The sequence below is a fragment of the Eucyclogobius newberryi genome, unplaced genomic scaffold, assembly GCF_026437365.1.
Source record: "Eucyclogobius newberryi isolate DKJ021-1_F unplaced genomic scaffold, fEucNew1.0.hap1 SCAF_8, whole genome shotgun sequence".
NCBI lineage: Eukaryota > Metazoa > Chordata > Actinopteri > Gobiiformes > Gobiidae > Eucyclogobius > Eucyclogobius newberryi.
In genome coordinates, this window is record NW_027316500.1 from 23211506 (window position 1) to 23237135 (window position 25630).

Here is a 25630-nt window from a genome sequence, read left to right on the forward strand (position 1 = left end):
CTTTTATTTTTTTAAGATTTTCTGACACGTAGGCGTTACTAGACAGGAAAGAGAAGCGTGAAATGGGGGTGAGAGAGAAGGGAGGACATGCAGTACATTGTCGGGGTCGGGAATCGAACTCACAGTGCTCTTTTTTTCCACATAATCGATCACTTTATTGTCAGACAGAATATTGAAGTGTAATGGTGGCAGAGTGGTTAGCGCTGCTGGGTCTTAGCGAGTCAATTTAAGGGTTTGATTCTCAGGGTGCCTCACTTTTCCATTGTACAATAACATTCTTAAATCAATACTTTGTTTCGTAAATGATGAATATATACAGTGATCAAGTTTAAGTGAATTCTTCTGTGTCAATACAAGCCATTATCTGGGGTGAGTCCCGCCTAAATCCCATAGTTGCTGCTGGGATGCGCTGTGTTGGTGTTGAGGAAGTCACGATTTACAAAAGCCATATACTGTTACATTCATTTAGACTGGAAACTAGCATTTGTAAACTGCTCTACAGACAAAACTATCACTGTCAAAAGATAGTTTATAGTTGTACGAAATGACTGTACATATGGATATTATTTATTTTGTCAATGTTTCTGAATTATCTGCGTATATATCAGAGAAAAGAGTCTGTGGTTTTGACTTTCACTAATGCCAAACATTCAAATACAGTACTTCAAAGCCTGTCTGTCTGTTTGTCTGTCGTCTGATGATGTCGTAGTGAAGCCATAAGGTCAAAGTTATTATGACGTGCTTTTTGGGGGGAATGTGACCAAATTTGTGTTGTCCAAACAACGCCAGCGCGACAAGAGAATTGTGGGGAAATCCTGGGACATGTTCAGAATTTATAAGCTGCTTTTCTGTTAACTGTGTTTGATTCATAATAAAGTGAAAGGAACCAATGGTGTTTTCATTACAACAAACAGCAATACAACTGCAACACAAATAAATACTAATCACACATTACTGTACTATTTATACTTATACATACAAAAATGTGAAGAGCAGCTTAGATTGCTTATTTGCTTTTTTTTAAACTTAATTCTGAACAATAACAAGAGTACTTACCTGAAAGTATACATGGCCGTTTTCCTAATAATGGCGTAGTTTGGTAGTTTTACTTCCATTAAGTTGCAGTTTGTGGAGATATTGTTGTGTTTTTAAAGGAAGTGCTAAGTTCAAATCCAAAATGTCCCATGTGATGTCATCAATGTGCGACGTGCCATTAAAAACACAGGCAATTTATATTTAACCAGTTTAAAGTATCATTCAACAAAATAAAGGTTTTGTCTGTCAAATTATAGCTATTTGTAATTGATATAGGTTTTGGCTCTTGTTTACAAAGAGTTGCTAGGTAACAGTGGTGGAATTATCTACCTATGTCTATATTTGATGCCCATGTCCAACCAGAAAGAAACACTATAAACTTTACAAAAACTGGGGGAAAATAAACAAAGTGTAAAGTAAAATCTGAAATATAATCATGTTATATAGAGCGCCAGAAGTCACATAAGTTACGTAACATTTTAAATCCAAAATGTAACTGGGCAGGGATAGGGGGTAGGTGAAAACGGATGAGCCTCAATTGTAGAACAAAACAAGATCACTCAAACATGCAGGAATCAGTAAAAGTGCAACCATTGTTACAAAGTTAAAAGTGGAAGTTTGAATGTTACTGCCTTTAGAGTGGACTAAATTATATTATCAATAAAAGTAGAATCAAAACTATAGGAGCTTGAGCAAGTGACAATGCAGTTATTTTTTTCATTACATTTTTTTGACCATTTTGGAGATTTCCTGTAGTGTTTTGGATGCTCTTGAGCTGTGAGAACAAGACCTACATGTTTCAAACATTAAACGCATTTTTGTCGTTGTGAGTTCACTTCTGGCTCTGACAATTTGCTGAATGTCCTTCTCTCTTTCTCCCCGTTTTAAGCCACATGTTCAATAAAGCTTACAGACTAGAAAATAAAAGCCTGAGTACATACTTTGTTAGACCAAAATATAAGCAAGTTGTTGTTTTGTAACATATATTGAAATATATATATATATAAAATACCCATATGGAGTATGGATATTTTCCTTCAAAGTAAAATTTAGTTGAAATGTGAGTATGTTGTCACCACAAGTTCACTATCTATAATATATGTAGTAGTTTAATATGTAGAACAAAACAAACTTTATTGGGGGATTACTTTTTTAACCTGCTAAAGTTAAGCGCAGAGCAGATAAAAGCATCTCTCAGTTCTTCTCACGACTAAACTTACAACGTGGAGCCATATACTATGAATAACAAAGGCTGGGGCTTTTAGTAAACAGCCATAACTCACTGGAGAGTGTTTAGCGGCCTGGTATGCGGACATGGCCCGAGTAAACATCATCTGTTATTTACTACCCGCAGGGCCTGGCTGCTAATGCAATGCACTGGTTTATGCTTTTACGCACTCTCAAACGTGCGCGTAAATACAATGTAAAGTATAATGTAACTGCGTGTGACGTGTACAACATGAAACAAGTCTTTTACGCACGCCATTCTGTGCCAAATCTTTACACAGATGAGTGTGCAGAAGACAGCTCTGGTAGAAGTGACACTTTCCACTGAAACTTAAAGTGCATGAGACAGGTGTGATTACACATTTCACTCAAACATGATTATATTTAAGATTTTATTACAAATGTGGCTTATTTTTACCCAGTTGGATGTTTTTGTGAAGTTGATTATGTTACTTCAGGATATAGATAGAGTTTAAGTCCACTACTGTAAACAAGGGCCAAAATCTATATAAATTACACACTAGTTATAATTTGACTAATATTAATACCTGGGGTAAAAAAAATGTCTTAAAAGGATTGCATAAACTGTCAGAAAATTGTGTGACATGCATGTGGGCTAGTGTTGCCATGTAGGTGCTATTGGATAGCTTTTTACATATTGTCCGCCGGTTTACAGAGCAATGTCCCATGTAAAATGTAGTAATTTAATCATATTTAATAAAAGTCCTGTATTTCAGTGACAAATCCTCATATCAAAACCATCTCTGTGGAGCTTCTCTTTGAGCCTGAGAAATAGGAGGTTTGTGGTTCATAAATACAGCTGAATTGTGTGGCATAACTGTGTTGGGGGGGGGAAATCATAAATTGTCTCTGCATTTTCGATGGAACGTTGCTTATTGATGACATAGACAGAGACATTCTGTTTTAGAACTCTGCTCTACTTCCTATCATTTCAAACCTCAATATTTGTATCAGCAACTTGACTGATTTTTTTGACTGAAAATCACGGTCAATATTTACCACAGGCTCATCTCACCAAGCAATAATGAGAAAAACATGTGGAAAACCTGTAATGTGCACTTCAAACTTTCTATCCAAGGTCCTTATTGTAGGACGCCATATTTGTATTCCAAAAATGCACTGAATTGATCGTGAATTCTAAATGAATCTCCTCTGTTCTGGTAAGACTTTAAGCTTTATGGAGAGGTTTTACGAAGTGGGGAAAACTTTGAGCAGAAAGGTGATTATGTTCCAAAGTGGTTCAAAAAATATCATTTGCGTGACTTTAGCCTGACACGGTGTAATTAGCGCTGATTGGCCGTCTCTGCAGAGGCAGGGGCCCCGGAGTGAGTGATGCTGAGTGCTGCTGCCCCCATGTGGACACTGAGAGGAAGGGCACTTGCGCCATCTCCCTGTGAGGAAAGGTCAGTGAATACAGGCTCCAGTGCATTTTAATTAGATCAGATTGAGTGAATAGTAGAGGATATGGAACATTTAACAGGCCAGAAAATGCTCAGTCATATTGATTGTTATGAAGGGCAAATGTGTAGTCGTCAATTTTATGTTTTGTCTACAAATATTCTTGGCAATTGACTTACTTTGTGGAATAATTATGTTGATTCTATTTTCTTCTTAAAGCCCCACTACATACCTCTTCAGCCAAACGTTTGCTTTGGTGTTGTTGATGTTTTGTTGCATTGAAAATGTATTATAACACGCACAACTATCTCGATATCTCTATTGCAAGTGTCTCGGTGATAAAACCACATATCTGTACCCAAAATGTGAATATTTCAAACAAACAATGTGTTTATTTGTAAAAAGGCAGCGTAAAAACAATTCATTCCCAAAATCTCAAACTAAGTAATTCCAAGTCTTCTTCTTTCTGCAGCGATCCATAAAAAATATATTAAATGACTCCATTGACCAATTAATCAACTAAAGGAATTACTAGTCTCCATGGAAATACAGTTCTTCAGCTGTAATATTCCACACTATGGCATAAAACTTATTCATGGCTTTTAACATCCTGTTTTCTGCAACATTTTTGTGACTTTTTCTTATTCTTATTATTATTATTAGGCAACAGTCCTGATTTCTCATCATTTTGAAACCCATGATATCCATCGCTCTATGGAGAATGGTTTATTTTTTATTCTTTTCCAATAGAATAATTTACAGGTCGTTTTTCCTCCAGAAAGTTAAAATTTGAAATACTACATCTTTTGGAACCACTTCATTAGACTGGGCTGGTGGCACCTCACAGCATGAAGGTTCCTCTCTAAATGTGAGTGTCTGTCCTCCAGTTCAAGGTCACACATTAGCTCTGGTTTTGCCCAAACTAAAACATGCCCAGTGCCAAACTCCCACACTCATCACCAGAACCCATGTCACTGCAGTTCACGTCCACATGTGGCTTTGATCGTAGCACCTGGCTTACATCCGTACACTCACTGGTGCAGACAGACCACAACCACAGCCCAAACCACAAAGACGATCACTAATTAGTTAGTGTGTCGTTAGAGCAGTGATCCGTGTCTGTTTTTCCCTTTCTTTCTGTGGGTGGAAGTGTTGTGAAGTTGCAGTCCCTTGATTCAACATTTGAGAAACTATAATCGCACTTTTGATTTGCCATTTCTATAATTAAAGCTGAAGGTGTCAATATTATAGAGTCACTTCTTGCTTTTGCCAGTTTGGGCGAAGTCGGGCTGCAGCCGGGAGACCACAAAATGAATGGTGAATGAACCAAAAGCTAATGTGTAGATTATTAGCATCTCCAGCCACAAACAGTCAAAGCCAACTGTAGCACTTATGGTTAGAAATAATTAAAGGACTGTCAAGCCAAGCAAGTGTGAGCTACGTTATTTGACTAACTGCATCCAGCTGCTGAAAATGGGCAGGGATTCATATTGTATGTACGTTAACATAATAAGCAAAAGCCTTCTGGAGCATGAAACCTAATAGACCAACACGTGAGAGCCTAATATTACCAGTGATAATGGCTTGTAATCAGCTTGCATTAAAAAGAGTATTATAGCATCTGTACTCAACTCCCCAGACGATTATTTGCTTTTAAATATCATTTGCAAACAGCCGTTCCAGCAGCAGCCGCACAAAATGTCGAGGGATCCCAAGTGAGTCATTGTATCTGCAGTTAGAGACCCACCTGGACAGCTTTAGGGATAGAAGGAATGAAGTAGAAGATCGCTCCCAGGAGACGCCAAGACACACGGTTTAACAGCTAAAAGGCACTTGAAGGTAAAGAGCATATGGTGTAGACAACATGATGGGCAAAAGTAAGAGATGATGTCAGAATAGAGCTGGAACTGAGGCTGAAATGAGCTCTATTCTATCTGGAGTAATGTGTTTACTGAGGGTGAAACATCTCTATTCAAAACTATTTCAATTCCTCACCACCTCTGGGTAAGTCATGACTGGCTCCTCACAGCTGGCGGGTCCCTGGTTCGATTCCCAAAGTGAGGTGTTTGCATGTTCTCTTGTGTTTTGATGAGTTTCCTGAAGCAAGGATGAAAATGATTTTGTAGTTTCAAATAAAAGGCTGATGTAGCTACAGGTAAGACAGTCTGACGAATGAATGAGCATTTATTTTCTTTTGGAGACAAAGAACCATTGTGTAAACTGTTATATAATATATGCATGTGGCTTGGCTATGCATATGCATGGAGTAAGTGTTGTTTACACTTTTCTAAGCCAACAAGATTGACTTTTGTACCCCACTGGAGGGAACGCTGTGCGAGAGCTTTATAGAGCACGTACACTAAAGAAAAACAATACATTTTTTAAAATAAACTTCAAATTGGAGTTGCCTGAGAGGCAGTCAGAATATGAAGATTCTGAAATATTATTAACAGAGCCAACAGTTTTATTGATAGTTCAAAAGTGCATTTATTATCTTGGTTCTTTAAGCACCTCTGTTAACATCTTTGGTCACACAGCTAACAGGAAATAAAAGTAAGCATAGCAATTTCTGCAGCAGCTGAAAGATTAACGTTTGTCAAATTTACTGCCCAGCAGAAATTTTAAAATATTATAGGATATAGTTTTGACTATTAAAAGTCTCTATTGCGTTATGTCATTAGAGAATTGAGAATAAATAGTTGCTGAAATGAAGATTTTGATTTTAGGAAAATACTGCCAGTTTAAGATGCTCAATTAGTTTTGTTACATTAATCGCAACACATAAATGAGTAAAATATATCACATAAGGACAGGAATATAAAAACATGCAATGAAGCGCAACACGAGACTAACACAAAAAGCTTTGGCAGCATTTCGATGTCTTCATAAAAAGGAGTAGAAAATTGCTTCGTTTAACAGCCCTAGGCATAGTCAGTATAATGAATCCTTTCAAACATGCAGAAAGCTTTAAATGCCTTAACAACTTTATAAAAGGACATTAAAAGTTGTACATAAACACATTTTCAAACATCTTGTTTCAAGTTAAGGTTAGCCCGATGACAGCATCCTTCCCCACTTTCGTTTTTTCTCTTTGGCTTGTCCCAACATGCTCCAACAACCTCTGTGGCCTTCCATCACAACCACTCCACTTTACCAGATGTCCCACTTCATTTAACACTCATAATCTGATCTGGCTGATCGCTTTGGCACAGGTACCGGGAACAGAATCCGTATTTACCACATTTAATGGTCTTCATAAAATAAATGAATCTGTTAAAGTAGTCTTTACATGCATGTTAAAAGAGTTCTTCCAGCTCCATACATGAGTGCTAGTGCTTCTTCTCGAGGTAATTTGAAGGGACCCATCCTTTCCTTGGTTGGCCATAGTCCAGGACTTTGCAGTACCACCAACCGTTTGGATTCCGTTCGAGAACTTCCAAAGATGTGCCCTCTGGAAATCCCATTGTTTCCTCGTCGCCATGATAATCTGCAATAGACACGTACACATCCCGTAGATTGTTGTGGATGATGTGTGGTTTTGGTTTAACGGTAGAAATAGGCACGGCGTTCTTCACCGAGCCGTGGCTTAGAGATTCAGAGCTACCGTTTCCTGACCTGTACCGGTTTGGAAGTGTGATGTTATTTGGGGTGAGATTGCGAGGTACAGTGCCGAATGAAGCGTTCCGACGCACTGTGGGGCTAGTACGAGGGTGGTCTGTGGAATTCAAGGACTCGTTTCTTCTCAAGGAGCTGACAGGGCTCGGGGCATCCATGATAGGGGCGGATATGAAAACTGACTGAGGTCTGACCACCTGCTGCTGCTTGGTGCTGTTTTTTTTCTTGGATGCACCGAACAATCCTAAAGGTTTGGTGAAACCGCCTGGAGGTTTAGATGGAATAGGTGGTGTGACTTTCTTCAAGTTTTGGTTGATGTTGTTCAAAGCTTGGACCCTTTGCTCGTTCTTCTCCAGACTATTGGACTTGCTGAGACTTTTCGTGGGAGAGCCATCTGATTCGGATCCCACCATCTCGTCTTGTTGCCTGGCTGGTTCCAGATAGTAGGTAGGAGCCCAACCTTCATTGTTGCCCCACCGGACGTACCACCAACCACTTTCCTGCTTCTCCAACACTTCCACCTCCACTCCTGCGGGGAAGCTAAGCTCAGACTCTTGCACTTTTTCATACGGGTCTGTTGTGCGATATTGCATGCACCCGTCCAGGTCGGAGTCACCCCTGCTTCCTTTGGAATAGTTGGATGAAAGATCAGACGTACTTTGGGAGGAGAAGGAATCCTCAGACGAAACCACAGACGCAGTTTCAGAATCTTCCCCTTTGGATGTTTTGTTGCCATTTTTGAGTTGCCCTGTTGGACGGAGCTGTCTTCTCAAAGTACTGATGTCCATCTTTTCCGCGCTCGGGGATTTGGCCATTTGTGGTTTAGGCCTCACGACTGGTTTGAGTTTTCCAGACGCCTTAGTGGAAGAGGATTCTTTGTGTTCTTCTTTATCTTTCTTTGGCGTGGACTCAGTTGAGGCTGATTTTGAGCAGGGTGCATCTTCAGATTTGGCAAAAGAACTCCCATTTAAATCAATTTTGAGTTTGCTCCCTGCAGGTCTCCACCCTCCCGGTGAAGGGGTTTGGTTAGAAGCGGTCTTGCCAGAATCGGACAAAACACTTGTCTTGGAGGAATTAGAATCCCGACTGCACTGGCGTTCTGGGGTCTCTCGGAAGGGCCAAAAGCCATCATTCTCATATATACACTCTTTTTCGGCTTCGGCCTCCTGGCTATCCTCAAATGACTCGCCCATCTTGAAGGAGGCACTGTGGAGGGACGAAGCTGGGGAGGGCTTGGACGAACGTTGAGATCCCCTTTCTGATGAAGTGTCCTCCATTTTTGTATCCACCAAGGACCCTTCACCTTTCAGAAACTCAAACTCCGACCCAAGGTCTAAATCTCCGATGGCAGGGACGTCGTACTCTGGTTCTTCATAGACGGGCCTGCCTGGGGAGACGGGGGATTCCGGAGCCTCGGACCCAGGGCTGCTTGGAGGTGCGGTCTCCACTGAGTCTTGCTTCTTGACAGGGGGGGCAGGGGGTGGGACTTTGGGGCGACACAGAGTGCTTGTTCTGCGGTTCAGATTGGGCTTTTTGCGCTTGTCAATGTACGAGCATGGGGCCCATCCTTCCTTCTCTCCGATCTGCACGTACCACCAGCCTCCTGAATTCTTCTCAATCACCTGAAATGCACATAGTGACATTAGGGACTATTCTGAATTCCATTTGCAATTGAAACTAAGTGAAGGCTCACATCTGCTTTCTGTCCTCCATTGAAGCTGATGCCATCTGATATGCAGGACTGGAATTCTGCAATGGTGTAGTACTCGGCTTCAACTGTAGGGGCCTCTGGTGGGGAGGGCAACTGGAATCCCTAAATACAAATAGTATAAAATATTATTATCAACACATTAGAAGACATCAATCTGCAATAGTATCTTGTTTTATTGATATGGGATAATACAATTTGAAAATAAAACTAAATTACCAATGTGGCGTCTCTTCGTGGAGGAGGTTTTTGCCTGAGAACTGGGGATCCTATAAAACACAAAATGGTACATCTTGTTTGTAGAAGTTCTCATTTAAGTAAAAATAAAAATAATAATGAATATAATAATAAATGTAATAATTATAATAATAAACCCAAAAGTCTATTAACTATAATAAACTAAGAATTAATGTAGAATATTTCAACACGATAATGAAGTATTGATTAATTATCAGGTCATCTGGTACATATTGAAAAATAACTGACATTTTCACTCTGGTACCATTCAAAATAGTAATGCTTTCATGCAGTTTTGTTATTAAGACATAAACAGTTGTACAGTATATTTGATTCATTTGGACTTTATGAATTTATGACCTTAACTGCACTATATGCATTTGCACTGCAATATTCTTCACTTTCTTTAGTAATTCTGCCTATAACTCATAGGCTTTCAATCCATTTTAATACAATTCTTGATTTGATTGAACAGTTATTGAGAATCCAGGACTTGAAATAAGAGTGACTAACCTATTTCCACTCGATGAGGAGCGATGCGAGCTATAGCGGGGGACGGGGGCTCACTTTTGGTTTTGGCCTCTGCTGGGCTGTTGCCGGGGCTGGACTCCGGACAGGGCATGGGGAGGCTGATCTCCTTTTTGGCCACCTGGGGGCTCTCTGGGACACCTTCAGTCTGGACGTCTTTCTCACTGGAGGCCTTTTTGTTGAGCAGGTTGCTGATCTCCATGATGTTACCAATGATCTCCACTGGACCTGTGACTGGCTTCTTACTACGTGGGCTTAAGTCATCTTTGGCTTTCTTTAGGTAGGACGCCGGAGCCCAACCTTCTTTGTCCTGGTATCTGTAAATAACAACGACAGTCAACTTTAATGAAACGGTTGAGAAATATAGCTTGAAATGGTGAGAAACTTACCTGATAAACCACCAGCCTTCCAGGTTTTTCTGTATGACTTCCACTATGACCCCTTTTTCAAATGCAATTTCATCTTTCCCCTGACCGGAGTAGGGCTGCACCGTTACGTACTTCTCTTCTGTCAAAAGTACAACAAAATACCATTTCAGATTCAGGACAACACCAAAAAAATCTGGGTTTTAATTCTATAAAAAAGCACATAAGAAATGGTGTTAATTGAGTTCCATTCGGCTCCATTGTAACACGTGCATGGTGTATAACTAGACTTGGTGTATCTCTTCTTCAATATAAGACATGTCAGAGTTATTGTTCTTCCTGGCAGTGCCTCAGCCAGCTGGAACAGTAAATGTGCTGTGTGTGGAAAGGGCTCCTCTGGCGAACAACTCTTGAATCATTTTCCCAATAAAATTTTATGAAACAAAATGCACTTTATAACCAAAAAGATTCAAGTAGTAAATAACGATGGTATTCAGGTTGAGATAAAGGTCAGTTATGCAAGAAAAAAATGGTAGAAACGAAAAAGAATAGATTGTCAGAAAACATTTTAACATGTTTTTAACTGATTTTGATTTTAAAAAAAGAGGTGGTCATGCATTATTTGTTTGACTTGCTATATAAAGAGGATATGTCAAATATGCACATTTCAGTAATGCATTGAACTGTATTTGTATTTGTAACGTAACATTGATGACACTGATAGCACCATTATGAAGTACATTTTCAAGTTTGTATTGAAAATGGAAAATATCAAGTGGAGAGTCTCCTACTACTCCTACTCCACCTACTATTCCTACTCCACCTACTACTCCTACTACTCCTACTCCACCTACTATTCCTACTCCACCTACTATTCCTACTACTCCTACTACTCCTACTATTCCTACTATTCCTACTATTCCTACTACTACTCCTACTACTCCTACTATTCCTACTACTCCTACAGTTGCAGCCTTTCCTAAACCAGTATCAAGCTAGTATTTATTTGCAAAGAATAACAAAAATAAAAGATACATGTGACTTATACTTATTACACTCAATTTAAATATGTTTTTTCATTAGTAAACCATGTTGTAAGTAAAACTAAAATGATAACTATTTCATTACATTTCCTTGCTCGTCCTAATTCCTCTGATGTGTTGATTATGACAAGGCCGGCGGTGTCCTTGGCCCGGCGACAGCCATAGCGTCCCCCTGACGTGCTGCATAATTGAGCGCCCGCTGATTTACACATTCCCACAAGGCCAAAGGGGCAGCGCAAAGACACCGCTTCCTGTCATTACGGCCCGTTCCTGGGTAAACAGAGACAGCTCGCGGAGAAGAGGTGCGTTCAAAGCCCAGCCCAGAGGAACCGAAAACGCCAGCTCCACTTCCAAGCTTCCCTCTCCCGCTTTTGGTCAAGAAAAAGTCAATTTGTCTTGGATCTAAGTCGTGTGTGTGGGATGGCATTTCCCTTACACCAGCAAAACGCCAGTCTGCTACATGGGCATAGAATATTTTAGTGCACTTTATTTTTATTTTTTCTTAATCTTCCGGCATTTTTTGTTCCGGCTGGTAAAGCGTTTTTCCTCTTTTAAACAATCTCCAGCGGTGCAGTGAAGGGAAACTCTGAATCAGATGCTATGCTAACCACAACATGCATCGCCGGCATCACAGTTATAAAGGATTTCTGTGCAGTCAGCAAAACATCACTCTTTTTTTTTTCTAGCACAAGGCAGTGTTTCAGGGCCAGGGTGGAAACAGCTCCAGTCCAGAGAGGGTTTCGAGGAATGCCTGCCAAATACAGTCTGGGTTGAACTCAACAGCCGATCCCTGCTCCTCCTGCTCATGTCCAGGAGCATCTTATGTGACCAAAAGAGCCTTGGACTGGAGAAGAACATGTGTGAGACCAAATGACTGCAATTATTTCAGGGTGATTGACAGGATTGTTTGAGGATTGTTTCATTTTGAAGAAATGTACAGCAAAGCCAAAACTGTTGTGCGAAACAGCATTAACGATGGTCATTTTAATTACATCTTACTTCTCCGAGTTGTTTTCAAGCACTAAACGTTTTTTTACACCTACTTGAGTAATGTATTTTCCAGTGTTACAGTATTCTTGTTCAAGTAAATGTTTTGGTTTTTCTTCCCACTGCTAATGATGACGATATGAAATGATTTGAACACGTGTATAAAGCTTCTGTCATTAAGTATATCCTTTGAAATGCGTGAACATTTTAAGCAGCATTAATCATTTGTTCATATCCTTTTGCCTCCATGCTACATTAATTTACCATGCTAAAAGCAATATCTCAGTGGAAAATAAAGTCTTATGGTCCGCTTCATTCCAGTCGAAGAAACATGTAACGTGAGAAGCTTTCAGCATTACCTAAAATCTGTTTAATCAAAGAATTTAACAGTATTTACGAGCCAATAACATTCAGGCCAAGATCGATCCAGAGGGCGGCTGAGGACTGAGGAGGGGAATAATGAGATGGTTGAATTATGTTTGAGGTCATTTTAATCAGGCTGTAATAGTGTAATTGTAACAGTATAGTTCCATAATCGAAACACCGAGACCCAACTCTGACTACTCCCTACATCGTGTTACTGTAGCTATTATACATGTGATAACTATATGGCTAATTGTATCTATTATATAGTCTTATTTTAGTGATACACAATTGTCAAACATAATCATTATTAAGGATGTAAAATGTACTACTTTCTTTTCTTTTTTTTATTATTCTTTTTTTATTGAAAGAATAAACACAGACCAATCAAAATGTGTGAAGAAGAGAAAAAAATGAATAAATAATTAAAAGGAAAAGAGAGAAAAAAAAAGTGCGGAGTGGGCAGAACCAGAGAAAATACAAAGTGTGTAGAGTTTGAAATGACCGTTTTTAGAATAATGCATCCAAATGAAAATAATAAATGTACTACTTTCTATTCAAATATAATAATTCCAAGTACCCCCGGGCAAGTGCTCGCGTACCCCTGGTTGAGAAACATTGGTGTAACAATGACTCTGTGCAGTCATTGTGCAAAATCCCACGTACAAACACTTTTATCACAGACGTTTTATTATTCACTCACATAATGGGGTCGATGACTTTTTTGGAGGTAATTTAAACTGGGTCTGTACCTGATTTTGAACCATGAGTGAAGAACATGTCTCAGAATGAACTCCCCTCCCTCGCTCTGATGTGAAACCATGAGAGAAAAATGACATCCTGGAATTGATTATGGTTCTCATCCAACAAAATGCCTTTAAAATGTATTCATGAGTTTTAACTTCCTGCTCTATACGAGGACTTTTGGCCATTCAAAAGACATAGTTTTTTCATTTGTGTTTTTTATCATTCTGAAACCCATGGATAGGCAATACACTTACTTTTACAATATACAGTACTGCAGGCATGTCCAAACTAGGGCCCGGGGGCCAAATGCGGCCCTCAGACCAATTTTTGTTGGCCCTCCAGCTTCCAGCTATGTTGGCCCAAACAACAAAAATCAGTACTTTTTACTGTGAAATTGGGAAAATTCAGGCATATGGATGTTATACCAACCTAATATTAATGTTCTAGGTCTAATTAAAGGTGCGGAGGCTCATCGCAATTAAGTCAAATGCAAAATTTCGAATGATTCACTTTGTCATTCAACAAATTCAACATTGTCAAGTTGTTTGTGGCCCTCTGCCCCGTTTAAGTTTCAAAATGCGGCCGTTGGTGAAAAAAGTTTGGACACCCCTGCTATACTGTATGCATAAGTAAAAGGTATATTTCTGAACTACAAATACTACGAAATTTGACCTTTTATGGCATCGTAAGGGGTGATGTTCAATGGAGACTACAGACATGTTTGGAAACAGACATGGTTAGCTGAACATTAGACAGCGTGAGGAACATAAGACAGTGTGAGTACATAAGACATTTGAAACAGAATGAATGTCAGATGTGCTTGGGTTTATCTGTTGGGCTTCACCTCGGCTCTGCTGCCTGCTGATGACGCCGCCCAGAGTCCACCTCCGGTCCAGCCTCTTCAGATGGGCCTTGTGCCTCTTAGGAACTGACATGTGGCCACCAGACGAACGCAAAACACAGCATGGAAGACACACAGATGTTACAGGACGTACACAACACAAGACACGGGTGCAAAATAGCGTCCGTGCGATGATTAGCCGCAACAGACACGAGTACGATTAGGGGAACGACATGGAGGACGGTGGGAGAGGATGGGTGAGCAGGTGCATGGATGAGAGGAGGTTATAGAGGAAGTGTTAAAGACATTCTGTGCGGTTTTTAATTAGGGAGCTGTTCGGGCATGGTTTTCTCATCCTGCAGCATCTGGCACACACGTTGCGTCTGCGGGGATGCCACTCAATTAGAAGAACAGATGGGAAGATGGCGAAGTTAGTGGGAGGACATTTTTGGTCTTATTTTGAAGCTAAAATATGCAATGTTTGTCGTTTTTCTGTGGCCATAACTCATTAGATTTAACTGTAGACGTAGAAGTCAGTGAGAGGCCAAAAATAACTTGATCCATGTAAAATCAGCATCTTGAAACTTTGCAAGACAGAGGCAAAATGTAGTTTTTATTTCTTTGATTGAAAAAGTTGTATAACCGTAATTGTAATCCACCTGGACTATACGAACTCTAAAACACATATTATAAGACCTTTTTATAATGAAGACAAAAATCTGATTTATTTATTTTTAATTACATTTTTATCAATAATGTACTTTTTGGAAACAATCGTTATTTGCAGCCCTAGTGTTGACCACATTTATAAAATAATAGGTTCAAATGTATAAGCCAATATAGATAAGATAAGATATTCCTTTATTGTCCCACATGGGGAAATTTCATTGATGCAACGCAGGTAGATACAGAGTAGATAGATAATAAATGATATGTTCATGTGGCACACTTGGTCAAGTAGATAGCACATATGCTGTAGCGTTGTGAGATCGAATCGAGCTCTCGACAATGTACTGCATGTCATTCCCCAGTCTCAGTCCCTTTTCACACTAAACTGTCCAGTCAAAAAAATGCTACGGGACATAACAAAAACATGACATGTCTATCCTACATAAATTATGTTCGTCACCTTTGCCCATTTAAATCAGTTAAATGTATTCTTTAATCTTCTACCACTTTCCGTGACTTTGGGCCTTTGGCGGGGCACACCCTGGACAGGGGCCAGCTCGTCTCAGGGTCAACACAGCGACATAGACACACAAACAACCATTCACTCTCACATTCATTCACTAGGGGCCTTTTTTTTAGAGTTGCCAATAGGCCTAAGACATGTTTGTGTTTGGACAGAAAGAGAGAACCCACTGTAACTGGGAAGGACATGCAGCCTCTAACCGCTCTGCCACCGTGCACCCCGAATTAAATTAATGCACATAATATATCCATATATAATCCAAGTTATTGGCTTTGAAACAACATAAAATAATTAAATGGAAAAAGGTGACATAATATAATTAAATAGGGTCCACATAAACATTTTTGAGGACACATATATTACAAATATAATGCATTCAATAATGACAAAACATAGAATAAACTTTAAAAACAAATGAGTTCTTGGTGTGTATCTGCTGTATTTTTACTTCTCGGTTCATTTCAAATGCTACATGTAAATAGTGGAGACCTGGCTCTACATTTGTGTATTATAGACTCAAACATAAGCACAGACTTCGAAGGTCAAATCTGATTAAAAGCTTCAAGTGCCGTACCCTGCACTCTCCATACAGTTTGGAAATGTGTTATGAATCTATTTGCCTTCAAGCCTAAACATTAGATTTATTGTTCTATCAAATAAAGGCAAAACTAGGCGGGGGCCCCATGCTTACTCTGCAATATGGAAAAAAGGGTTTACATTTGCAGCTTTCAGCAATTTCCGAGCTTTTGGGGCGAAGTGTCATGAAATATGAAGTAACTCCTCTCTCGCTATCGAGCGTCGAGAACCACACGACTGACACGAAGATGTTTTACGAGTTCCACGCCATTCCCACAACCGACTAGACACGTACAATAATTACACTGGCACTGTTTTCTTCACAAATCTGCACTGACAGCCAAACCTCGCTGTCTCCCCCACAGTTGATAGAACGGCCTGGGTGTAGTTGGTCATACATTTGTCGTGTGGAAATCCCGGGCGGAATGATGTAGGGAGTGTAAAAAAAGTGGTTTCAACAAATGGAGAAACAGTAACCGGTCTGAAGTCATAAGATATACAAGCCCAATGGGATTTACTATTGTTACAGCAAGCTCCAAATGTACAGTAAACGCTACGCTGGCCACTCTGCTGGAAAATGTCAATGTTTGTTTGGAAGGATCCACAGTGTAATTATTTTCGTGCCCCAGGTTGGTTGGATTTTTCCAAAACATAACGCAGCTACTTTCAGAACAATAGAGTCACGTGAGGAGTTTCAAATGCTTTTCGAAATGTAGAGAGAATCGACAATATCTGATACAGAGATTCATTTTGACACGTTTGAAGGTTTTTGGCTTATGCTGCGCGCGTTGGTTCGCAAATGTATGCATGTGTTTTCCATCAAGTTATTGGATAAAGCTGAGAAATGCACATGTGTCGTTTTGTTCATTCATATTTTGGTGATGCAAGCGACTATGGGCCTAAGGCAGGGTGCATCGGTCACAGATAATCACTTTTTACGGGGGTGTTTGTAGATTTTTGTTATGTGATATCGTTCACGTGATCACGTCGACGTTAGCGAAGCGAGTGAAGCTAACTGAAGGCACTGCTCTCTCTAAAGCTCTGATACTTAAATTAGACTTTAATCCAAGCTTTGTTTTAACACAATCTGACCAGAAAAAAACTGATTTAGTTGAAACTACAACCGTGGAGCTGGTTTGTGCTGTTTGACCGAAGTCCTGCAGTCCTCCACATGAGCCACAAGCTAGTTAGCATTAGCCATGTGTTTTTTAGTCACCTTTTTTGTTGAGAATTAAACACTTACACAGGACTATGAACGCTCGTAGTGATCACAGGCTCCTTAAAATGTGTCGTTTAAATCCATTTTATTTATTTTTTAGTTTTCAGACCATGTGACAACTTAAAGAAATACATGTAGCTAGTATGAATAAGTCAAAGTCCAATGGGATGTATCAGAACTTTGCTTATCAATCTCTAATAATTAACAAAGTATAATTTATTTTTTTAATTCAGAAAAGTAGGCATAGATTCTTTAGTGATAGAAAAATGCTACTAAAATTCAGTATTATAATCAGCTTTTGTCTATTCCTGTTACAAGATGTCAATCTCAGCAATCTGATCCAGGACAACCCGAAAGAGCTCCATTTAGGAATTCAAAAACACATGCTTCAATGCTTGACTTTTGCTCAAGTCCAATCTTCACCATCTGAAGAATAAATTCATGATGACAACCTTTTGATAATTTTTTGGCCTCCATTTTTGACATGCCACGCTATCCTCAAATCTTTTTTTTTTTCAAACATTTTTTAGAGTTCTTTCAAACTATTTCTTTCTATGACACGTCCAACAGCAAGTCAAATATTGCTTTAATTAACAACTCATATAAATGAATGATGAGTTGGAGAAACTGCATGTATTTTACTCTCTGCTGGCTGGTCACACATGCTTCTTTCACGAGCTCCAATAGTATCTCAAAGTTCTGTACAGTGCATTAGTATACGGAATAAACAGTTTTCAGTGGTTTTGTGGTCTCTTCTATGTTTACCAAGAACTGAATCCACACTGAAAGCAACTTGTTCAGACCAACCAACCGTTTGCAAATTTGTTTTTGCTTATACCGCCAGTGGAGAAGTAGCGCTCAAGGTGAATTTGTTCCATTTTGTCACAGATTAGGGGTGCAGTGAAGGTCAGGACAGTGTCTGTGGCTGTCTTGGCTGCAGTGCGTGGGCGGGTCTGTAAAAGGAGGAATTGAAAGGGGTTTACCTTCTCCAGATTTCGAGGCGCCGAGCTCCAGATCGTCGCGAGTGCCGCTTTGGGAGTTCAGATAGGTGGCGGGGACCCAGCCCTGCTCCTCTGCAGTGCTCACAAACCACCAACCTGCACATATGAGAGAACAGACCACAGTTACGTTCAGTTTTGAATACAGAAAAAGAATAACAAAATACACATCAGTGGTTCTCAAACTTCCCGCACCAATCTAATTAACCTTATCTAAAGAAAATATTTGGGTTTCCAAGTTACACATCTAAACCAGGTCTATACTATAATGGGTCAATAAAAGTCTAAACTACGACTAAAGTAGGTCTACAATAGGACTAGACCACTGCTGCAGCCATTCTAAAAAATAATTCTCCCAAAAGCGGAGAAAAATGTGGATAAAATTGATTCTAAATTAGGTTACGCAAATGCATTATTTGTATTGTTATTGACCTTTAAATCTTGAGTACCTTTACTTTGGCATCTCATGTTTTAGAACTTTTTTTTTTTTTTTTTCCAAACAACAGACTTCATGTCACTCTGGAGTTTCGCACAACAGGAACTGACTTTTGGCTCCATCGACTGGCTGCAGAGGGAATTACATAACTGAGAATAAACACATTTTTAGCTTTCCGCGGACATGCTAACGTAGCCACGCAGTTATAATCATCATGATTTGAAGACAGAAATGCTCAGAATGAGTCTGCTGATGATTTATGGACTTAAAAACCGCCCAGAATATAGAATATGACGTCACACATCAAGGAAATTTGCGCTCAGAGGGAGAGGACTTTTCTTTTTCATGTACAATTAGACCCTAAAGAACAGTGTGAATGAAATGGGGGTGAGAGAGAAGGGAGGACATGCAGTACAATGTCGAAGAACATTGTCCAAGTGCGGCTGGCTGCACATCATACATTATAATTGCAGACTTTCCTTGCTCCATTTTCAGAGAAAGAACTATTAATCAATGAACATAATGAAGTTCAAATCCAACAATAACAAACAAAGACATTTATTTGATATAGTCTTCAGTTCGGAATGCGTGTGTAAGACGCAACTAGCACATGGAAAGTCACAAGTCAGACAAATGAAAGAAAGCACAGGGAGGACGCAAAGACTCTGAGCCCTAAAGGATATACATCAAATCAATCTTTACATCTGATATTATTTTTGAGAAAAAATCAAAATCCAAATATATACAAAGAGGAAGAACAAAGTACAGACTAAAGCTATTTCATTATGGAGGAGGACGCAAAGGATACAACTAAATGCATGCAGATGATTCATTGTGGCAACCCATGGAAGTAAAACAGCCATACGGAAATCCACAAGAAGACTCTATATAAGCTTGATGATGCTTATACATCTAGTTGTCACACCACATCTACATCTATTTTAAATTAAGCCTGGGGACAGACAGCCTTGTGCCAATAGTGTATCGCTGAATATGATTTCTCTGTATGTAATTTGACACTTCTTTTCATCTCCCCATGATGAAACAAATAAACACAAGCATATAAACACTGTAATTGTGCTGACTCAGTGACTGGCTTGAGTGTGGGAGCCAGAATCTAAAGTGGAAACACTAGCTGGAGGTCTCTGGAAATGTGCTTTTCATCAAAATGAGTAGTGACTTCGGCGGAGTACAGAAAATATGATGAACTGTCACTGGCCAAACCTCTCGTATACGCAGTGATACAGATGATTTCAATGTGTTTCTTTGGGCATGAAGGCATCGCTCCGAGGCTTATGACAAAACCCCAGATGAAAATGTTGCAATGCTTGAAGTTATAGTCAAAATGAAGTCAACGAGATTCTTCAAGATGTTAACGATTTTGAGTTTTGTTTTCTTATCAAAAACCTTCTGAAAACCTATTTAGTATTTAGTTTTATTTAAGCATGTTTGAAAAATCCTGTATACCTCCCTGATGTCATCCATGACTTTTCTGTAACTGTATTGCTACTGTATAAACTGTATTTTCTGCTTTAACTGTTTGTCTGTTGGAGCTGTTCTTGTTTAATCAATGTCATTTTTGGTACACAATTTTAACATTTATCCATAAAAACATACACTTTCCTTGTGCCCTCAAATGGTTCTTCTTCAGCATTTCATATTAGCACTCCATCTACTGGCTGCAGAAGGGATTACAAAGGGGATATAAACAAACCTAGCTTTCCCCTGACATGCTAAGGAAAGCGCGCAGTTGTAATAAACACGTTTTGACAACTGAAATGCTCAGAAAGTCACAAGGAGAGAACTTTCTGAACAGGATTCACCAAACTAGCGTGAAGGCAGTTTAACACAACTCCAGGGAACGATATTAAAACATGGTTAAAAAGCACATTTTGCACAATAAGTGACAGAACTGGGTTGCTTTAACTTGAGAAATATCAGTGCCATATTGTCCAAAGTCATACTATAAAGCCTTAATAGCTGTATAATGTACTGTGGGACCTGGGAGGTTTTATATGAAGAAAGTACAGAGCAAGAAAGCCCATTATCAAAGCTGGCAGGAGGCTGAGTTTGGCACACACACCTTAATTGTTGTAGTTACAGAAATACAATATGGCCGACAGCTGTACAGAAAAGGCCATAAAGAAGCTATGGCTGTTCCAACACACTTTCACACATGGACCGCACCGGAGTGGACACGTTTCTACTGTAAAGTGTTTAATACCAAATAAAAAAGAGAATCAATCTACTTAAGAATACAGGCGATAAAGACTTGCTACTACTACTACTTACCGCTACTACTATACATCTAATGCTGGTATTATTGTCACAAAAATTTTGTGTGCAAAGTTATCAGTGGTTGTGTTAATACTTGAAATATACAGTATACAATATTAGAGTACGTATTGGGCCGATATTTGCTCTGTATACCATATCATATTCTCCAGCACAGGCCCATATGTCCTTTTGGCTGATCTGCTGCAAAAAAGAATACACATAAATTAAGATGAATTGTAACACTTTATTGTGAAGAGGACACTGCACTGCTCTTAGGTTTATGGAAGAACAGGTAAAGGGGAAATGATCGGAAGAGCTTATCGGCCGTCGATTTCTCTGGATTTTAAACGCCATGAAAAACAACGAAATGTAGCTTAATCCCTACATAATACGATACAAAAGAAAGACACCATTATGTTGTAGTACGGTAGTTTTTGTACAGTCCATGGTAGGAATGTCAAGATTATTTGGTTAATCGATAATTGTGATTATTTAGGTCACAATATAATCATCAACAACTAAAAAAAAATCATATAATTGTGATTATTTTAAAAGCAAAATTAAATGGTTTTAATTCAATCTATGGTATCTAAATATAAAGCATTTTTTAATCTGGCTGTTTTGGACACATTTACTTTATTTTCTCATTCAAACAGTTCAATTTCATAAAGCTGGGCACAAACTCTTGGATGATATTTCAAACTGTCTCAGTAATAATTGCAAATAATCATTAAATCAAGACCTTTTTTTCTCACAATAATCGTTACACTAAAATTTGACATGGGGACATTTGTCGTCCTTGGATAGAAATCGATAGAAATGCACTATGACCTGTCGTGGCATTGCCCTAACACACATCCAAGGAGCTACGGAGGGACATGGCAATCATTTCCCCACTCGACCATTACACTCCAGTCATAATTCCACCCATCTAACTTATTGATCTGTTCTCAAACACGGCCGGCGGCTGTAATATCACTCCTCTGTGTCAGGTGAGGCCGTATTTACCGCAGTAAAACCTAATGATTGTTGCTGATCCAAGAGTTTGATAGCTGGAGATTGTTCCTTGGACGAGTGCCTATCTGCCCACTAAATGTAATGGTATTGGAGAGAAAGTTCTGACAGGCTTAAAACACATTAACGCCGATGCCAAAAGCTCATGTAAATATAAGACGGGGTTAATAGAGTGATTTACTTCCCTACACTCAACAAAACTGCGTTGTAAGGTTATATACAATAAGAAATAAAACAACTGCTACAATTGCTTTACTCAAAATGCATTATTGTAAACATATATTTGTAAGATGTGAGGGTTTTTTATCATCTCGATAACAATATTCAAGCAATATTTTCATGATGCATCAGGAATATGCTAAAATGTGCCTGTTAATGTCATAAATTAACCATAAAAGTACAGAATGATCCCATTATATCCTTTACGTTAGACGTTTCTGTCAATTGTTATAGTTTTAATTAAAGAGGATATGCTCAGTGTTCGATTTTTGCACATCTTTAAACCAATAATTGTGATATTATATATTTTTATATATATATTGCCGACCTCATGAACACTTTAAGGTTATATTACATTTCCTGAAACTGTATTTAACCTAACGCAAATGCTAAGCTTGTTCTTTATCAGTTTAGAAGATGTAATAATTTTATTTGACCTGTCATGTTTAACATTTGCCTTTAATTAAACATTGTAATTAGGCCTGTCACAATAACACATTTTGAAGTGTGATATACATGTACGGCCACAGAAAATATAATGATAATCGATAATATTGAAACTACTTTATGCCAATGACACAAAAACACAAAAATCACACCAAAAAAAACCACATCGTAAAAATCCTGAACTGTGATAAATAAAGAGCACAATTAATCACTTTTTGGTTTATTTATGAGTCAAATATGTTAACTTTTCAATATATTAGCAAAGAAAAGTTACAAACAGTAAATATTGTGCAAACATTTTTTTTTTCCAGCTTTCATTTATTGAACAATAAGTCGTTATAGTAATTATTGTGACTATACGTAATATTTGAAAGTTACAAAGAGTCACTGAAATGCTAATGGGATCTAACTAGACAATAAACAATAAACATATAGCTTTGGTACTTCTTTGATTACTACTACTCCTTCAAATATTGGTACTAAAAGCATAGTGATTTAATATTATCTTGCTATTTTCCAACTCCATAAAAACAAGGCACAAAAATCCAAAACAGCAATGTCTTATTCACCATCGTATATAGAGTTTGCACTTTCCTTCCCTCCAGCTTTACTCATAAGACATGTGCAGACAAATACAGAAACATTAGCTCACTTTCAGCATATAAGAAATGGTACAAGTTCAGCCTCAAGTCACCTGTCAAAACCACGGAGAAACTTCCAATATTTGTTGCTATTATCACATATCCAAGTTGGAGAAAATGACAGTCTAGTTCAGCCAACAGCCAACTATAGAAACACAAGCAAATACAACGTTCTTCCCAGTGAATAGGAATGTACTATAATTTGGAAGACTTGGCCCATGCACTGTCACTCCACAAGTCTGAGTGAATATATTCTTGGACCTGTGTTTTTCTCCATATGGCAGGTGCTTAGGCTGACTTCACCCAACCTCAAAGGAGCCAATAAAACACGACCACAATGTACAGCCTTAATACGCAGGCGCTGGTGTGCCAAGATGTGCAAAGACCACTCCTGGCACAGCTTTATCTATAGGTAAGATGCAATTTCTACAGATTAAAGCATGATTGTGTTATAGCAAATGTAGGATTATTCTTGTAAAGGACAAGGAACCATGGAAAGCTCAATGTTTTATCAGGATCAAGGTTATGATTCATGGTTATTTATACTTTTTACCTTAAATCTCCAGCACAGGCCAATATTGAGTTTGGGCTGACCAACTGTTTAAAAGAAAGATGTAACACTTTAATGGCAAAGATGTGATTATTACACTGCTTTCTCACAGGTTAATACGGCATTTTACGGACAAAAAGTCTCACCTTTTTTCATAGTTTTAGCCGGGGTGCGACTAACACTTATATTTATACTTATATACTTAGACTCCGGAGTGACTTATATGTGATATTATTTGTCATTTTCACAGCATTTTTTGGCTGGTGCGACTTATACTCCAGTGCGGCTTATAGTCCGGAAAATACGGTAGTAAAACAAGGTTGTGAATGTATAAAACTAATGTCTATTGATATCATATACATCAACTTATTATACTTTGTTCAAATCATATTAGTTTGGACAAAGCTTTGAAACGGAAGGAAGAACTTATCGGTCATCAGCAGCTCTGGACTTGTATTGGCCACGCTCTATAACCTCGCTCCTGATTGGCTCTGTGTTGCCATGAAAGTTGGAATTCAGCTACGTTAGCCATTAAAACTGCTAGCTTAATTTATGGCCTCAGATAGTCCACTCTTTCTACAGTCTATGCACTATATATGCAAGTGCACCTCTAGTAGATACGATGTACCTAATAAAGGTGAAGGAGAGTGTGAAACAAACACTGGCACAAAGTGAAATGTCTTCTGTGTCAGCACAAACTTACAAACTGAACTAACGTTGACAACCACAAGTAGGAATGTCACAAAATCATATAAATCAAGATGACTAAAAACATGACCATGGCACAACAGTGACAGCTTTTATTTGATTACATTTGTTCCCATTGTCACATTACTACTCCTCATATTTGCCACCAGCTTTATGAAATTAAACATTCTGAATGACAAAGTAAAGTTAATATGACATTAAAAAACAGATAATTATTATATTGTGACTATGAATAATCTTGATAATCTCAATATTATTATAGCAAATTGTTGGCCCAATTCCAAGATTGAATTCAACAATAGAGTTTTTATTTATTTATGAATGATTATTTGGTGATTTTATACATTAATAGTGCCACAGAACTCTCACATTCATTCACTATAAGGAGGGTTTTGACGTAGCTATGAATGGTATTAGCAGTAGTCCTATGTTATCTGAACCCTCAACTTTCTTTTTGATTTCGTTTTGATTTTTACAGATCAGACATGAAATACAAGATTGCATAAATAGCTACGAAAGTACATGGATAGTTAGAAACCAGTCAATTTCCATTTGAAGTAAAAGTTAAATGCCAACAATATTTCTTAGACTATATATATTTATGTACTCGCAATCTGGAAACAGCTTTAGCAGCCATTCCATATTTGTCACTGTAATCAACAACAGCCTCTTCTGTGTGACTATAACCTGGATTTCTGCCATTTTGGGTTTTCCTATAAACCAATAAAGCAAACTGCAGTAAATGAAAACATATACTGTAAATGTACTCAGTCAAAGGGTATGATGAAACAGATGGCGCAAAATATTTCTGAGTGTTTTTTTTAAATGTATCCTAAAACTTAAATATGAGTAGACAGAATATGCTTTTAGCCATTCTGGCACGTCAGATCCACATCTAAAACATAACTGGAATCGTTACATTTTGTTGCCATCTCCCGCTCTCAAGAGCTTAAAAATCGTTGTCCCTTAACGCTCCTTTGCAACAAACCCAATTATACAACATTACAACCAATCTGGTGAAGTCATTCCCCTTATTTTGTTTTTCTGGATTGTTAATTCGCTTCCTGCAAATCCTTTTATAGCGTTCATTTACCATGGGACAGGTTTGAGCTGCAGCCTGTTGAAAATGTGCTTGATACAACTGGCCACAATTTCCAAAATGAGGCAAGTTGGGTGAACATAAAAATGTGCCTCAGCTTGTCATATGAACCACATAAGGCATCAAAATCAAGTGATAC

At 38.5% G+C, this 25630-nt stretch overlaps 1 protein-coding gene across 2 annotated transcripts in view; it reads right to left on the minus strand.

Moving 5' to 3' along the window:
* Positions 1-6143: 6143 nt before the first annotated feature.
* Positions 6144-25630, minus strand: part of LOC140350784 (SH3 and PX domain-containing protein 2A-like) — a 71160-nt gene continuing 51673 nt past the window's right edge. The window contains exons 8-14 of one of the 2 annotated variants that reach the window (XM_072436286.1): positions 18086-18199; positions 14119-14202; positions 10159-10276; positions 9755-10086; positions 9224-9273; positions 8990-9109; positions 6144-8918 (exon numbers count right to left, since the gene is read on the minus strand). In XM_072436286.1, coding sequence (XP_072292387.1) covers positions 7011-8918; positions 8990-9109; positions 9224-9273; positions 9755-10086; positions 10159-10276; positions 14119-14202; positions 18086-18199 — 2726 coding nt within the window. In that variant the 3' untranslated portion in view covers positions 6144-7010. The remainder of the gene's footprint in view (positions 8919-8989; positions 9110-9223; positions 9274-9754; positions 10087-10158; positions 10277-14118; positions 14203-18085; positions 18200-25630) is intronic. The other variant, XM_072436287.1, reaches the window with a different exon arrangement.